General features: G+C 40.6%; 1 protein-coding gene across 1 annotated transcript in view; it reads right to left on the bottom strand.

Moving 5' to 3' along the window:
* Nucleotides 1-472: 472 nt before the first annotated feature.
* Nucleotides 473-17,671, bottom strand: part of UGGT1 (UDP-glucose glycoprotein glucosyltransferase 1) — a 38,242-nt gene continuing 21,043 nt past the window's right edge. The window contains exons 24-40 of the mRNA XM_031060328.1: nucleotides 16,572-16,704; nucleotides 15,806-15,901; nucleotides 15,380-15,482; nucleotides 14,844-14,923; nucleotides 14,201-14,390; nucleotides 12,340-12,498; nucleotides 11,162-11,247; nucleotides 10,736-10,820; nucleotides 9,624-9,712; nucleotides 9,045-9,149; nucleotides 8,388-8,472; nucleotides 7,664-7,846; nucleotides 6,341-6,501; nucleotides 5,741-5,855; nucleotides 5,386-5,502; nucleotides 4,915-5,074; nucleotides 473-4,511 (exon numbers count right to left, since the gene is read on the bottom strand). Coding sequence (XP_030916188.1) covers nucleotides 4,486-4,511; nucleotides 4,915-5,074; nucleotides 5,386-5,502; nucleotides 5,741-5,855; nucleotides 6,341-6,501; nucleotides 7,664-7,846; nucleotides 8,388-8,472; nucleotides 9,045-9,149; nucleotides 9,624-9,712; nucleotides 10,736-10,820; nucleotides 11,162-11,247; nucleotides 12,340-12,498; nucleotides 14,201-14,390; nucleotides 14,844-14,923; nucleotides 15,380-15,482; nucleotides 15,806-15,901; nucleotides 16,572-16,704 — 1,973 coding nt within the window. The 3' untranslated portion in view covers nucleotides 473-4,485. The remainder of the gene's footprint in view (nucleotides 4,512-4,914; nucleotides 5,075-5,385; nucleotides 5,503-5,740; nucleotides 5,856-6,340; nucleotides 6,502-7,663; nucleotides 7,847-8,387; nucleotides 8,473-9,044; nucleotides 9,150-9,623; nucleotides 9,713-10,735; nucleotides 10,821-11,161; nucleotides 11,248-12,339; nucleotides 12,499-14,200; nucleotides 14,391-14,843; nucleotides 14,924-15,379; nucleotides 15,483-15,805; nucleotides 15,902-16,571; nucleotides 16,705-17,671) is intronic.

The following is a 17,671-nucleotide window of genomic DNA, read 5'->3' as shown; positions in this document are numbered from 1 at the left end:
CCCTTCAGGATTAGCACAGTGTGCATAGGACAGTGGCATGGGTTATCCCTGTCCCTCTAAGCCCTGGGAATAAGGGCAGCACAACTGGTGTTGTCTGACTCTGAAGTGCATTTTTGTGACTTTTCATCTTGTTAAATGATGACTTTTCATTTTGTCAAGTACTTGCACTGTTAAATCAGTGCAAGTAATAATTTTCTTTATATCCCCACACAACTAAATGAAAGAGAAATCTCCAAGTCTCATTTCTTTGTTATTTGCTTTTTAGTAAGGCAGTGAAATTTTCCTTTTAAAATAAAATACATTAAATGGGCAGGGAGAGCAGCTCGTGGCCTGGTGATTTGTTCACCTGTAGACAAAGTGCTGCCTGCCCTCATATGGCTTTGTAACTTCCCCAGAAAGAGCCTAAATGGTACCCAGCAAACCAGCAAGGAATGGGACAGTTCGCCCATCAAAGAAACCTGTTGTATCCAGGTTAATACAATTTTTTAAAATTTTATTTTAAAAAAGGATTCAAAAGTACTTTTTGCATCCCCACTCCCCCATCAGAATTTTTCTCATTTATGCAGCTCTTTTGGGGTGGAGGGTGATCAGTTCTTCAGCATTAAGTATATACAGTTACATGCTTCAATAGGTACTTCAAAAAGCAAAAGGGGAGGAGGGCAAAATCCTGTTGAGGTCATAGGCATATGATGTCTATTTATTCCTTCTGGCTGCTTCCTTTTCCTCTTTTAGTTCTCTCTTAGGATTTGGTCTCATTTTCCAAACCTGAGCAAGTTCAAACAGTCAAGTGCAGGTCTCTGTAGCATTCAGCTGGGCTTCCTGTGTCAAGCTGTCCATTTTATAGCTCTTTGATTACTAAAGATGCTCTGGAAAAGAGGCCTTGAGAGTCCCATAGGAGTTTGGAATTCATTCCCAACTCTGAAAGAAGTTCAGACACATCTCTGTACTTGGAAGTATTTCGGGAGGATCACTTTCCCAGTGCTTACTGTGAAGTATCAGTGCAAAACCAAATCAAATGAAGAAATTACAAAAAGCTGACATAGAAACATTCTTTTAAAGTAGCAGTAGGTAGAGTTCCAAAAAAAGACCTAAAAGGTAGATTTATATAAAATATTCCTATTGTTTTACAGACGTTTAGGGGTTCCTCAAATACCACAGTTAACAAGACTGGCTGGGAGGAGGAACCCTTTCCTCTTTTTCCCTTCTAGCTTTTCAACAGCATCCCAACACCTGCATGCAATAAGTGAAAAATGTACTCCAAGGAACACTATTAAAACCTCAGTTATGTGCCCCAAAGCAATTGACAGGAGAGACAAGGGTAAAGAACAGCAGAGGTTTTATTATGTTGGATCGTGTTCTTAGGGAAGCTCACTGTGATCTCAGTGCCAGTCAGTAGAGAGAACTCCCCACACCTTGGAACACTTGCCACACAGAGTTATGGAATATTCTTGAACAGCTTACAGAAGGTTTGGGTAAAATCAGGGCATAATTTAACAATGTTCTGATTCCTAAGACTGTTACTGGGTATTTACTGCTTTTACATGTCCCTTTCATTTTCTTTATAACCCCACATGGCTAAATGAAAGAGAAATCTTAAAGTTTTGTTTCTTTGCTATTTGCTTTTTAGTAAGGCAGTGAAATGTTCCTTTTAAAATAAAAGTAGAGGGCATTTCTCAAGTGTGAACTCCTCACCAAGAGATCAAGCTGCTTGTGGCCAGAGATGGGAACAATGTCATCACCTTGCCCCAGACGTGGCTTTTCTACTCTGAGCGATGCAAATCCCCACTGTGACCTCTGCAATTCCCATTTTCTAATTATCATCACTCTTACTAGTCACAGGACCAGGCCATCAGTGATATGAGCAGCAGCTGCTCTATTTCATTAAGCAACTCTCTCCAAGATGCTTTCTACATGGGGGTGACAAACTATTTGTCTTTCAAGGCCCCATTGAGCATCTAAGAGCAAACACATGCACAGATCCAAAAGAAGTGATTATTCTCTTTTCAATTGTCATTTTTGGGTGGAAATAAATAGCAGCTTCTCAGGAAAAATGGGAATAGTTCACATTCAGAATGATCAATACCATGTGCATTTTATATTGTATTTGAGAACACCTTGCAAGTACTGCAAAGGTATAGAATCTCACAGAATGTTTCTGGTTTCTTTCTGTATCATTTCTAAGTTAGATGACTTTTATTTCTTCATAGAAAATGAAGGGCATGGTGTATGTTAAATGGAGACAACAAAAATACCCTCCACAGCCAGAGAGATCTTATCATTAAAAAAACAATAGGACTCAGTGTGGGTGTTCAAGTACATACATTAACTATCAGAATAAAGGAGCATATTTAAAAAAACAATTGTAACTGACATTTAATTTAGAAGTATTTTCTTATCCAACACAGCATTGTACATGTGCTGAATTTAAGAGGTGGCTTTCTTCCCAGTCTTGTGGCTCCTAGTATAATTTGGGGGGAAAAGAAGCCAGATACAGTTCCAGAGAGGAAAGGGCCTTGTTTCACAGAAAGCTGCTCCTGTTCTGAGGGCTTGAGCACATTCTAGCTCCATCCATCTCTAGAAGAAATAAGTGGTGTACAGCTCCTGCCCACTTCTCCCTGTGCCACTCCATGTGCTCCAGCAAGGCTGAAGTGATTTGGAGCTGAACACAGAAAGGACAACCTTACCTGTGCTGTCTTAGCTGTTTAAAATAGGCTAATTGACATAACATGTAATTAATTTGTTGGCAGGTGTATTGTTTTTTACACCAGAAAGAAGTCCTGCTACTGTAAGTCTGCTTATCCTTAAGTGGAGCAGTTTTGATGGGAAGCATAAGGCACCTCACCTGTCATTTCCAGAGACACCAGACAGACTACCTGAATTTAAAACCCCACAAAGTGGGAAGTACTTAAGCTGATAAACTCTGTAAGATGCTCTTAATGTGCTTTCTTTAAGAGTTTGGGCCCTTCCTTTAGCTGGCTGGAGAAGAGCTGCTTTTTCTCTTAAGTTACTGTTGAACAGTTTAAATACTACTGATATATTCTTTCAGATTCCTCCAAAACATGATAGGATTTATAACACAGCAATTCCAGAAGAATATTTCAATATTCTTATACTGAGATATGATTACTGGGTTGAAGGTCTTACAGCTCAAAACATTTATCGGTATGAAAACAAGGGAGTCGCAAAAACCAAAAAAGTTTGGATTTCTCAAGCTGCATAGGTGACTATATTTTGTACTGGAAATCTTTCAGTTCTTACATTTCAACTCTTCAGAGTTACAGGGAGCAGACTATTAACCCCACAGAATGGGGGAAACTGGGTTTGAGGGTTTTCTGTAATTGGTATGTTCATAGTACAGAAGTATGGCAGCAGCAGCATCTTTCAAAATGAAGACATGAATGATAAAACAGCCCAGGGTAATTCTTGCAAGAAGAGACTTCCTTATCTATGCACAGAATGAAAGCAAATGCAAGTGAAATATCCAGAAACCCCAAAATCAAACGAGGACTCTAATGTGTGCAAGGAAAAAGGATGATCAAAGTGGGAACTAAGGCTTAAGACCTAAGAACTCTGAAGTTTTTATTGATGTGGTAACATCTCTGTTTGAAGAAAAATAAAGTTAGTGAAATTTACATGATGATAAACTTCCAAGTTCCACAGATTTTTCATAAACAAAAAAAAACATTCATGAATCAGTGAACCACAGCAAGAGTAAGGCCCTGCCATTTTGCAGACTGATTTACACTTGGAGGAGGAGGAAGGGAGGGCACTTTGATTCAAGTCATAGAGGCTAGGATGAACTCAGCTGCCAAATTCTGTGTTCTGCTCACTTTGTGAGCTTAGGCATTTGCATTTGGATGGGCATTTGAAGAGATTTGTGGTAGAGCTTTACATTAAGCCAAACCATCAAAAGTTGGGCAATAAATGAAGACAGAAAATAGACAATCAAAATAATGCTGATTTTGTTACAAAATCAAGGGCAGAATGAACAAATCCAAGAAGTATTTTCAATTGTTTGAAAACCTGAAGATGAAACAGTGTCCCAAATTCAAGGCATAATTTCGAGCTTTATAATGTTACCTGGAAAAAATTATGTCCATCAGATGAGGTTAGGATGTATGTCTGCAATTCCCAGACTCTCAAGTTAGATCTGAGTCTAAACTGGAGCTTCAGCAGTGGTGGAGGCAGCAACAGCTGAAGGAACAGGCTGTGGCTCTTCTGGTGGATTGTGAAGTTTTGTTTCTGAAACACTAAATTCCATCGGGGGGTCTTTCATCTCCACCACAGGTGCAAAACACCAGCAATGCTAATTCCAGCAATCCAGATCCTATTTCATATGCAGAAATTAACCCAAAGGCAAGTAATAGAAATGCATACATCATCCCATTCAATTATTCAGCAGTTTTGCAGACACACCGGAGAAAAACTAGCTTCCAATATAAAAATTGTCTATGAAAGAGTCTAGCTTGAATTTGTCTCCATGGATCATAATTCCACATGTGCCTCTGGATCTGTAGAAGAGGAGAGAAAAATGAGCACTCAGTTTGAGCTGCCTCAGTTGGCAGGTTGGTTTGAGAATCAATAAAGCCTCCCAAGACTTGTTCTTTGCAAGGCACCAGTGCCTGAAGAACAATTCTCACCCACAGTGTGCAGCAGAACTTCTTTAAGGGTTAAGAAAAGGCCAAGCTCATAAAACTGCAAGAACAGTGAGGGTCTTTTACAGAACTGGAACAAATCTGTTCTCTGGCTTTCAGAATTAGATTAAATTACACCAGACTTGCTCAGCAAGTTCCTTCCATCCCATGACACTCCCTGGTGATTTAATTCAGCCTTTGCATGGTACAAGTGAGGGAGGACACAGCACAAGACCAACAGGCACAGAGAAAGTCACAGAAGTACAGAAAGAAAAATTACCATGTGTGTGTTGTCCTGGCATCTCAGCTGGTGTTCCCATTTCTTTCTCCTTCTGGAAATGACTCTGGAGCAGTTTGATTTCTTGATCATAGTCCTGCCATTCTGGAACTATCCTCATGGCTGCCTGCAGCTTGGGCTCTTTGGTCATTGGGTTATTACACTGCAAATAGAACAGACAGGCTACAAAAGGTTTCTGCACTCAACAGAGGTGTGCTCCCCTCTGCAGGGATGGATCTGCTGGTGGTGAACAACACCTGCCTGTACTTCAGCCAGAGAACAGTGCAAAGTCTCTTTCCAAATTCATAACAATGCCACTGCTCCAGGTAAGAGAAACACAGAAGCTAATGGAAAAAACTCAAGTGCTGAAAATGTGCAAGTACCAGTACAGGCTGAGGAAGGGAAGTGCCTCTAGAACTGGGGGTTGCTGTATTTGAATTTGCTGTAAGAGTGAGGGAACCATCCTGCACTCACCAGATCAATGGTTTTTGCTCTCTTCTTCGAGGAATCATCACACCATGTTTCACACCACAGCCACTCCTGGGGGAGGGACTTAATTGGTACTTGGTGGATCATGTTGTTTGGCAAATCCTGTTGTGCAGAGTAAGAGTTAGTAGCTGTTTCCACAGGGTGCAGGATGGGAGGACAACCCCCCTCCCAAACCAACAGGATTGTGAAGGTTAACTTCTGTAAGAGTTTTCTTTTTCCCCAATGCAAATATAAAGTGATGAATCAACACTTCATCCCATTCCAAAGACCTCTGGGAAAATCCCAAGACCCATCCTGACACCATAGCCCAGTAAAACAAAACAAACACAATAAAGCACACCTGATCAAGGTTGGACAGACTGTTTGGATCCTGACTCAGACCCTGATACTGTCCTCTGAGTCGATCTCCAGCTGCTATCTTCCTGAACTTCTTCAGATCCACAACATACAGAGCACTGTGTGGAGATGATGCAATTAATAATGACTGCAATTAGTAATTTCACTGCAGGGGTAACACTGCAGCCCTACTAAACCCCTGAGACACAATACTCTAAAACAGTCTCAGGGTGGCAGCACATCTATGATCTGTTACAAGGCAGGAAAGCAGTGCTAACAAAGTCATGGCATGTACAAAAAAGAATTTTCAACAAATCTGTCTTAGCTTTGCTGTCATGCAGTCCCTGTTCCAACATTTGTTATTAACAAAGGAAGATGTCTGTTAGTTAACACTTCAGTTCTTCATCTCTAAAAGTTCTGGCAGACTGAAAATAACTTCAGTGTCTCTAGTGCTTCATTGGCCACAGAACCTTAAAGAGGCAACAGAAGCAACAAGTGGTTCATGCAGAGCTGCATACCTCAGCTAGTTTTCTGCTAAATCTAAGTAGCAACAAAAACTTTACCCCTCTATTAAAAAAGAAGAAAAAAAAAGAATTCTTCATACCTGATGTGGTATTTTCTTCCAGCTAAATGACTTGCCCAGTATCCTGATTTCCAGAACCTGTAGCCATCCATCTCCCTTCGGCTGTCACAGAATGGGGTGTATCCATAAGGAGCACCATCCAGATTAAAATCCCTCAATTCCTTCAGATCTGTGCGCACAATCTGAAGGGAAAGGACATTTTATTTTCATTTCTAGCAGCCTGCCCTTCTAGGGTTGTTTGCAAATGCTGTACAGGATTTAATTCAAACTGAGCAAACAGATAAAGGAAGAATTACTTGATATACATGGCAGTTTTTTGCCTTATGTGTTAGTGGTACAAAAATACAGCACAAAAGGTTTTATCTCCCCTGCCCTTAGAGCTGGAGAAAATAAAATAGAGCTTCAAATAACCTGATGGGGGGTTGGTTTGACAGATGAAGTGCAAAACTGTTTCTTAAGCAGCAAGAATTCTCACTATACATGAACTGGGATTCTTGGTATCCCTTCCTCTTCAGTGTTTGCAGACCCTTCAGGGATGAAAGCTTTTTAATGTCTTTTTGATACAGATGTGGTACTAGCACTACTTTAAAAATACCACTCTAATGGGGAAAAAAATGCCTTAGTATCTCTGACAAGCAGAGAAACAAACTAAAATGACAGCTGGGGAGCTGGAAATCTCTCCTAACTGATCCTTCAGCTTCAGTTTGACCTGGCATGGCTTCACACTGTACATGTGCCAAACCCCCCAGGCAGTTCACACTCACTTGTTGATAATCTGTACCTCTCATTTCACCTGTACTTTTGAGAGTAGTTTTGGCAGTTCTCACTGTGCACATTTCCTGCCCTTCCCACCCAGGAGCTGAGGAGGGGGCAAACACAAAGCCTCCCATGGCCTTGTGCACAAGGGATTTGCCTTCTCCTCCTCTGAAAGCCACTCAGATGTGGCCAAGGTAAAAGCAGGGCCTGGGAGGGCAGAGTGGTTGGTGACTTAAAAAAATACTCTCTGTGGTAAGTGATCTGCAGGCTGGGAGAACAGACTGAGCTGCAAAAATGGAAGGGTGAAATGAGAATCTGTGTGGCAAGCTGGCTGGAATCACAGTGAGTGAATGAGGAACCAGATAACAGTAAAAGACAGGCCAACAAAACCAATCTTGTGGAAACAGGCACAAAACCCAGCCCTCAGTGAAGCATGCCATAATTACAGAATCAACCTCCAGTCATGCCTGTGAAGGGCTAAAACTTGCAACCCTTCCAACAATATGGAAACTGCATTCAAGAACTTATTATTAAAAAAAAAAAAAAAGAGAAAAAGAAACTATCAAATAACTGCAGCCTCTGTGTTACCTGATCAGCATCCACAAAGAGGATTTTATCAACAGCTAATGGGAAGAGCACATCTAGAAAGAGGATCTTGTAACCCCAGATGATTCGCTGCTTCTCTGTTTGTTGGTGCAGCCAGCGTGGCCATTTATACTGGACAAGCTCATACTGGAAATTGTACTTCTTGGCCATGTATGGGATGAACTCCTGCAGAGGGAGGGGAAAAAAGCAGCTTATCTCAGTTCTTTGTTCCTCTGCAGGAAAAAGAAAAGCACATTACAAGAGACAGACTTCAGTCGAAGGCACAGAACATCAGAAAATGAAATACCACAAAGAAAATCAGTTTCATTTTTAATTCACACAAAACACTGAGGCCCAAGCTGAACAATCAATACAATTTGTAAAGGCAACTAACTATTTCAGCATTTTTGTCCATTATGAGCCATTGCATAGTGATCCACAGATGAGAATGCATTACTCAAATCATAAAAATTCACAGATGGGACAATTCTTTAGGGGTGTACAAAGCAGTGTAAGTGGGAGCACATCAAATGAGAGAAGAGCATTGGGAGAATTTTTTTACTAGAAAAACTTGGCCCACTGACATTCCCATCTGTGAGGCTTTCTCCAGCTTTGGGTGAGTTCAGGTTTAGCCAAGTGATGCTGGTGCAGCACTGGGAAAGGGAGGGGGAAGCAACTTGTGGCACCTTTCCCCCACCACCAAATAAATTTTGAATTAGTAACAAACCTTGAATGTAGGTGATAAGTAGTTCTTCAGAAACCAAAACTTTAAAGGAGTCTTGGTGTGTTTCAGCACAGACAACATCATTATGCTATCAAAAGAAAAAAAAATAAAGCAGTTACAGGAACAAGGGCATCCACAAAAGATGAGCTGTGTAAGAGATTACAAATGGCTGGGCTACATGATTAAATTATTTGTAGTTATGTGTCAGGTATCTGAACTTCATACATAAGGAAAAAGTGGGTAGCTTCAGCCAATTGTAAATTGCTTAATTTGAACAAAATTAGTAAACCCCCAAAATCTCTATACTTTAATTAGGCAGAGAATATACAACCTGTTGGCTTTCACAGTCCTTTGAGAACAACAGAAGCTCAGATTCTTTCCAAAGCAACTGTGACTTACTCTGTAACTTCTTAACAATACATTGGTTATATTGTAGCAAAAAAATTTAGGATAGCAACACACCATCTATTAAACTAAGTCAATTTTTAACTCATGAGTGCTATGCAGACAGAAGTTCCCATGACACATGAGATGCAGATTCTAGTGGACTTCTGAAGCATTGAAAAAGTGGGGTTTTTTATACTCTTGCAGATTGTAACCTTTTTCCTGGTGCAAGGCCACCACCCTTTGGCACATTGGAGTTATAAATCCTCAACTAACCGTAGGAATCTCTCATATAGGTGTCCTGAAGCCACAGAGAATATATTTAGTACATCATCTTTATCCTGTTTCACATCTTCATTCTTTTGTCCTCCTGTGAATCCCCTGAAAGGAAAAACATGGTTCTGTGAAGGACAAGCTAGGAAGGGCCAGCTTTATAGGAAAGGCTGCAAATACAGAAAATGGCTCCATTTTTGCTTTAATACAGTTGGTCTGTGAGCTTTTGGTGTCATTCCCTGCTGCCCAGGGCATTTTCCCAAGGCAGAGTGCTGTGCACAAGGACAGGGAAGGTCCAGGAGCTCAGACATGAACACCTTTGATTGAGAGAGCACTGGCTGAGGTGCAGCTCCTGGGAAGGAGCAATGTTTTCAGGATCCCAAGTAGCAGGGGGGGTAAAGGAAGGTAAAAGCAAGTGCAAAGCAGAAGCCCAGAGCTCTAGAAACAGAGGAGTCCAATGAAGGACAGCCCTGAATTCAAGCAGATTTAACAGACAGCTGTGGAATTTCACAGACACCATGGTATTGCCAAATAGTTATCCAGTTTCAAGAAGCTTGTAGGTTGTCATTGAATTAGTTTTACCATTTCAGAGATTCCCAAAATCCAGATTCATTCTCATTGGTGCCATCACTTAGCAGATCTTCATTCATCATATCAAACTTTTTCTGCACCTGTGAAGCAAGACATGGCTGTAGTGAATTGGAACCACACATTGAGCAGATAGTGTCAGCAGTGTTATCCTGACACTGGTTCTGTTTTTACCTACTTGAATTACATCCCATGAGCTGACAGGTAACCTAAGCTCTCTGGGAAAACAGCTCAGTAATGAGTGACTTTTTCCAAACAGATTCCAAAGGAGCTTTTAGACACCAAAGGCATGTTAGTCTGGATGGTAAAGAGATGTTTAATGGGATGGATGCTAGTGATCTTTCTGGCAAAGAAAAACCTTCAAAGAAACCAACAACCCCTACCCCTCAAAAACCCAACACACCAACTCCACCAGTCTCTAAGTGGTATAATTGGCACTGAGACTCCAAAGCAGGTACACAGACAAGACAGTGAACGGGGAGAACATCCCAAAAGTAGTCCAGCACAAGTGAATGGTGTCAGGTGTGAACTGGCTCTGTTGTAGCCATCACTTATCTACCAGTCATTCTCCTTGAACTTCTCAGCTATGGCATTACCTGACAGGCAGCCCTAAGAGACAGGAGATTAATAATTTACCATTTTTTCTTTTTTTTTCAAATTTATTCTCACCTAGCCTGTGTCAGAGTGACACAAAGAAAATGAATACAATTTATCTGTGACAGATAAAATGCTGGCTCAACGGACATACTGAATGTTTATTACTAGACACATACTACATATGTAATATGTAATGTACATATGTACATTACTAAACATAGAGCATACAAAACTGCTTTTTCCTGAAGTTATAAGCAGGCAGGAAACTGTGAGTATTATTGTAGCTCAGGGACATACTCAAGGAACAGGACTTTGTCATTCTCTCCTATATTAAAACCCAAATCAAGGCTACAGGTGATGCTCCCTCCCCCTGATACTGTGAGGTGAGCTTTGTGCAGACTGCCTCAAGTGTATGCTCATGGGAAGGGAGCTTCAGGCCTTAATCCAAGTTTCTCCCCACTGTTGGTCAAACAGACTTCTTTAAGGGCACCTCTGGTTTATAAACTCACCTTCACTTTAATAATTTTGCTCTTGAAGTTATTGAGAACAACAATAACTTCATTAGCTTCAGGTGGAGAGTCCGTGCCATCGTGGCTGAAAACAGAGCAAGATACTGACTTTTACTACAATGCAGAAATATGTTCTTTATTTCTTCTGGCCATTTTTATACATGTGTTTAGCCTCAGCACTGCAAAACAGGTTTCAGACATGCCAAAGAAACAAATACATTTATTTGAACACGCTTAATGGGGTTTTAAATGAATGAATTTCACCTTGCATAACTTACGTTCAGTATGAAATGTAATTTGCTGTTTAATTTGCTGTTCAGGTCACCACACTTTGGCAAGGGAACCATTAGATTCACATATTACAATGCCTACCTACTTCAGAAATTTTACAAGAAAAAGACTGAAGTATTTCTTATCCTGGCCTACCTGTAGATCCTGTAAATATCTTCAGATCTGCCTTTTCTCAGTCTTAGAGTCCATGCACCAGGATTGGCTTTTAACTGGAAGTAGCCCTGTAAAGTGAAAAGAATATTTGGCACTTTCCAGAAAATGCAAATGCAGAAAAATTAGCTTAAAAATTATGTATTTTGACTCACTGTTTTAGATCTAAAATGTTATTTGCAAGCCCATTGATTAAGGGCTTTAAACCCAGAGAAAAGGAGAAAAGCCCCAGAAATCATTCCATTCAAAACTGTTGGGTTTTCCCTAAGAGATAGAAGCTTGAAAAAGTCTGGCATTATTTGTTAGATCAAAGTCTTCACTGTCCTGATGGGAACAGTGCAAACCCAAAGTCTCTTCCTGCAAAAAGTTGCCTTCATGAAGGAGTGAGGGAATTTCAAAACACTAATTTGTGATTATATAAGAAAATCTAAAGGAATTCTGAAGCTCTAAAACTTAAAAACTTAAAGATTAAAAAAACAAACAAAAAAACCAAAAAAAAAAACCAACACAAGAGGTAATTTACTTTAGTTTTTCACTAACATTACATATCAAGAAAACACTCCAGTGGCAAATTTCCTCTGCCATGGTTTCAGTCCATACCTCTCCCCTGTTCCAGTGTGGACACTGAGAACAGACACATCCCTTATGCAGTGACATTACAAAAGCAGCTAAAGGGAACAATCATACACTTGGATTTCCAGCACCTTTCCTCACCTAAAATAAGCAAATCCCATTCTTTCACACTTCCTTTATTTTCTACAATGCCAACTATCCTTGCTGACTCTCTCCATTTATGGAACAGATCTCCTGAAGAAATGGGTCCCAAAAAGACAGCCTGAGGCTCACAGCACCAGAGTGGATGGCCCAAGGAGGACCCTGTCCCAGGAAAACAACTGAGCTCCCCTGGAAAGGGGCTGCTTGAGAATATTGGCAGCATTTGAAGACATTCCAGAATATCTCAGAAGGGAAAGGAGCTCATCTTGAAAGAGGTGAGAGAGTGTGTGAGGCTTCAGACAACAGTGTGAGGAATGATGGGGTTCTGGTGCATCTGCAAGCAGCTGTGGAGTGCAAGTTACACCCCAAACCCAGAGCCCATGCTAGGAAATAGCCAGGGGTGGAAGGCAGGGCTGTGCTGGCTGTGCCAGTTCCAGGAGAACACTCACCAGGTTGGCCATGACAATGGTATCCACGATGACAGGGCTGCTGGAGGTGCCCAGGGTGAACTGGAGTCCCCGAGGTGGCTGCCCAGTTGTAATGTCATAGCAGTGGCCCTCCAGCAGCAGGTACTCCAGCTCATACTCTGCAGCTACAACACTCTCCACCTGAAAGGAGCAGACACTGCTGACTGCAGCACAAGCTCTAAACTGCCAGCTTTTATTCTCTAGAATAGCTATAGTAATTTTAAAAAAAAATTCACCAGAGTAATTTTATTGTTAGACAAATACCTAGAAAACCTCAAAAAGCTCAGCTCCTTCAAGTGACAAACCTCACACAAATATTGTTAAGAGTGGCCCAGACCAAAAGAATTTGAATTTCAATATGTGCTTGGATAAGAAAAGGGAAGGACTGTTGCTCTATTCCACAATTTATTTTTCTAACATTTACTGGAGAATGGAGTTGGTATCTCACAAAAAGTATATGATGGGATCCAGAATTTTGACTGTAAATCTGTTTAAAGCTGGTCTCACCTAGTATCAGCCACCTGAAACAAACATTTTGTTTTGCTCTTACAGTGCACTAGGGTACTACCAGGACACACCCATTCCTTTTTTTCTACACTGAACAAAGGTGCCAAGGAAAGAGAAGAGGAAAAAATAACCAAAAAAAAACCCCACAACCCCAAAAGACTTGGGTCCCTACCAGGCCAAATTCAGATGTAGCCTGAGGACAGTACATAAGCAGAATGTTAGTTTAATCCCACAAAGCATCTCCTCTCACTGCACATCCAAAATGACAGATTAATTGCTACAGCACCAACAGACTGCACACTGGGAACTGGGAATGGTGCACCTGCAAAAGTAAAGCTGCTGTTTATTTGGAAGCTCAGGAATGTGCTTGGAGTGCCTGAAGCATTTAATCCCCCTCTCTCTCAGGCTTTCAATTAATCAATGGGGCAGGCATAGAAATCAGAGGCTTGAAATGTAGTATCAATGCTTCACTTATGGCTTTACAGTTAGGTTAAGAGATGAAAGGCAAGAAACTCCTAAACCAAAACATACTAACCCAAAACCATAAAACACACACCCAATTTCCTAGATTTGTGAATAACTAGTACTGGATTAGCAATACCAGATATACCACAATACCACATCATATTCCCAAACAATATCAGAGAGATGCAGAAGTAAGAGGGGACTAATAATAGGGACTAATAGTACAGTGATCAGTGAGAAGGGGACCCACATTTGTGATTCCCACAAGGCTGCAGACTCTCACTTTTCCAGAGGCCTCTTTGTAAAGGCTTTGACAGTCTCCTTACACACACGTGTAATACCTTTACAATAAGGTAAATAAATAAGGGATTTCCCCTATTTCTCCCTCTGTATGTGGGGCAGCACTGCCCAGATCCACAGTCCAACAGTCTGAGTCAAGGTCTGCTCAAGCAGCAGCAAGCTCCTGAACCTACAGCAGCTGAGTGGATTTCTGCTGCATGGTTTTACTGCTGCATTGACACTTCACATCCTTGTGGACCACAGCAGTGTTTGCCAGTTAACAAGAACTGTGAAATTAGTGAAAACTGAAACCAGCTTGGTGGCTTCTAGGAGCAAGGGAAAGGACCTGCTCCAGGCCTATGGTGTCTGAACCCCTGGGTCAGGCATCCACAAGTAATTGAGAACAGCAATCCTGCTGTTGGGGAGCTTATGCTTCCCCTCCTAGAAATCATTTAGAAGTCTGTAAATGCAGTAATATCCACAGCTTTATGTTTATTTGCATACTAAAATTCTGCATTTCTTTCCCATAAAAAACAAGCCGTGGAAAAGTACCACCATTTAAATGCAGTTGGAACATGATGATTTCTCTTACCTCCTCCAAGAAGATATTGTCAAGGTCATAGGGGGTTCTAACAGACTCCACCATCCAGCTCTCAGGAGTGTTTAAATTCAGAGTGAACAGTGGAGACTGGGGCATATCTAAAAACTTGGCAATTGGTCCTGGAGCAAAGTTATTCTCTGCTGTGAAAGAAATCTCTGGCTCCAAAACATAGCGGTAAAAGCTGAAATTTCAGAGAGAAAATGTTAGAAAATCCATCTGCCAAAATTTGCTAATATTTCACTCTCATTGTATTTGCAGATGGCATCAGCTTTCCCTGACCTCCAGTGTCTCCAAGCCTTTGTCCAAAGCAATGCAGGTTGTGTTAACCTTAGGACAGGTCAGAATTTCTATCTTGAAGGACCAAAACAAACTGTGCAAGACTTAACTAGTAAGTTATTTAATTTTATATAAAAATACCAAAAAAAAAATTTAAAAGCACCCAACTTGTAAAATAGCAGAATTACTTCATGCCATCCACAAATTCCCAGATTCTCTGTGGGAAATGATGCTATTATATAAATGAGCTCAAAGCAGTTACTGAGATTTCCCATGGGACAGCTGACCATGCTTCTGTGCTTGCACATTCCAACATGTTTCTCTCTCTCTGCCCACCCTGTATGATGGAACTGCTTACCTTTTCAGTGGCATGTCAGAAAGCTTAGACTGGCAGTTCATAAACACTCTCAGGTTCATATTTATCAATTGGTTCAAAACCTAAAGTAATGAGAAAAAGACATTCCTTAAAATGCTAATGAGGAGAGCTGACCACTGTTTTACAGACAGGACCTCAGGGTGGATGTTATCTGCTCGTTCCCAACCCTCCCTCCTTGTGGTTTGCTTTACCACCCCTCCCCCTTTTTTAATTGGTGATTTTAAGCACAGTTACCTGCTCCTCATATTTCAAGCATTCTTTTTGGCTTGCTGAGACCCTCCTCAAGAACAGAGTTACTGCAAACTAAGTTGTTAGAATAGTGAAACTAAAAGCTCTCTGGACAATACCCGAGTATGATTTTATTAGTGTGTAATACAGCTTAATTAGTATTTCCACTGATAAATGCATTGTGAAACTCAGACACACCATTAGAAAGCCACTGGTCACCACACAGTCAAAGAGGAAGAAAACATCACAAAATAATGGAATTTGAAGTTCTCACAACCCTGCCTACGTACCAAAAGTAATGGAGCAAGTCTTTGAGCATCTCTGGTCACGGGATCAACAATAGCCACAACATCAAAGTATGTCTCCCCCTCTTTTGGTCTCAGTTTAACTGCACTAAACAGAAGAAAATACAATTTTAAAGTACCAAATACGTGGATAAACACTTGAAATGCATTACAAGCCACTGCTATCCATCTCATCCTGAACTGAAAGTACTTCCTAAATGCTGTGCACCTTCAGAAACTAAACAGAGAAAAAAATAGGCACGTACATGTATGTTTATACAGATAGGTGGAGAGACAAAATTAATTTCTGGAATCTTTCTGAAAACTGTTGGGGACTTTCCTACTGCTACTTAGATTTTTTTTAATTAAATGCAACATAGAACAATGGGGACATTAAAAGACACAGAAAAGCCTTGTTCAGCAATTCTGTACCTGTATCGTTCTTCAAAAAACTGATATTCAATCCTTGCCTCTCCTTTTGGCTGAGCAGAAAGAAGAGCATCCACTTTCATTACCAAGTCACTTGCCCTGAAAAGAAGGAAAATAAAAAGGCTTGCAGATATTAAAAAAAAAAAGGGCTGTAGTTATCACATTTCTCTCAGGCAGCAGCAAAAGAGAAGGCAAACAGAATCCAGATACCAAACACTCCTACTACCTCTCTACACATGAAGAATTAAACATATTTAATTCTGAAGAATTAAACATATTTAAGGGTTAATCCACCAGTAATTTAAACTGGTTGCAGCCTTATTACTGTGTATACCAGAGGATTTAACTCTAACAAATACAGAACAGCTGCCTTTTAGGGGTCACCCATGTTACAGAAACTGCATTCCTCATCTTCACCAACCACTCAGACATGAAAGCCATTCAGATCAAACCCTTGTTCCACTGCTCTTCCCATTTTACACTGCAACTCTGAGCACTAGGAAGCAATCCTCTAAGTGGAGAAACTTTTGAGAGGGGTCCTATCATAAAAGATAATTACTTTTGAGCACTACTTCTTTTTCAGTATTTCCATAATTTTTCAGTCTAGTATTTTAAGAATATATTCAACCTTTAAGGTGTAAAACCTCTTGAAAGTTCAATGAAAATAGATTTGTACATCACACCTTTGCCAAGAAGCAAAACTGTAACCTACAGGTCTGTCAGCTTTTCTTGAATTAACTGAGATTTCTAGTGACAGCTGTTTACTTACAGATCTTCTTCAAATCCCAGCTGTTGAATCTGAGATTTGATTTTCTGTCCCGATGTCTTTAGTATGATATTTTCAAGGAGATGAAAATCATCCTGGTTGAACATCTCTCCATCCTCTAATGGGCCAATAATCTACCAAAAAATAGCAGAATCAGCATTATTAGGTGTCCTGGTTTGAAAAGCAAGTGAGTTTTTTGGGAGTTTGGTGGTCAAGGTAAAGGCTACACTAAAACAAAATTCAAAGATGTATTAAATAAATACTCCAGCCCACAAAATACAAAGATGTATTAAATAAATACTCCAGCCCAGTCTCAGTGGAAGCCAACCATTTAGGCTGGTATTAATGTCAGTGGCAGCAGAGTTTTACAGGTAAATTCAGGTATTTAGAGCCAAGAGGCCCAGACTAAGGCATAAAATACACACTTAAAATTTTCACTGGGTCAGGCACTTAAAATTATACATGAAGTACCACATCTGGAAGGGGCAGCAGAATACCAGGCCAATTCTAATAGTCCAGCAAATCTCCCTCCTGATGCCTTCAGAAGCCTAAAAGCTACTTAGACAAGTCTTGTTACTCTGCTAAGGAGAAAAACAGAACAGAACAGCTCAACACCTGAGATTTTTAACCCACTGAAATATCCAGCAACCACTGGGACCTGAATGGGTTTGTACCTAACTAGAAGCAGATGACAAAAGAAAACCCCATGCTGTACACAGCTGTGTTTCATTATTTGCAGTGAAATACTATAGTATACATCATTTACCTCATTTCAGATCAACTATAATCAAAACAAATGGTAGAAGAGACCAAGGAACCTTGGTCAGGGCAAAATGCAGCAGCATTTTGCTCAGTAAACTGAAGCAGCATAATCTTGCAAATTTATCATCCCCTTCTACCCCCGGACTCAATTCACTACCAGCATGAAGGAACTTACTTATTGAGAGACCTGAATTTGTACCAAATGCCAGCACCTAACTGCACACAGTAAAAAAAAGGTCACACAGGTGTAAATAAATCAAACTGGAAGTGATCCTAAAGACTGCTGAGACCTAAAACAGGCTGGTACTCTGTGTCTGATGCCCATCCAGACTCTGCTGCTC

Source organism: Geospiza fortis, unplaced genomic scaffold (genome assembly GCF_000277835.1).
Source record: "Geospiza fortis unplaced genomic scaffold, GeoFor_1.0 scaffold118, whole genome shotgun sequence".
Lineage (NCBI taxonomy): Eukaryota > Metazoa > Chordata > Aves > Passeriformes > Thraupidae > Geospiza > Geospiza fortis.
Note: the sequence above shows the minus strand (reverse complement) of the source record. Positions and strands in the feature narration are given on the sequence as shown.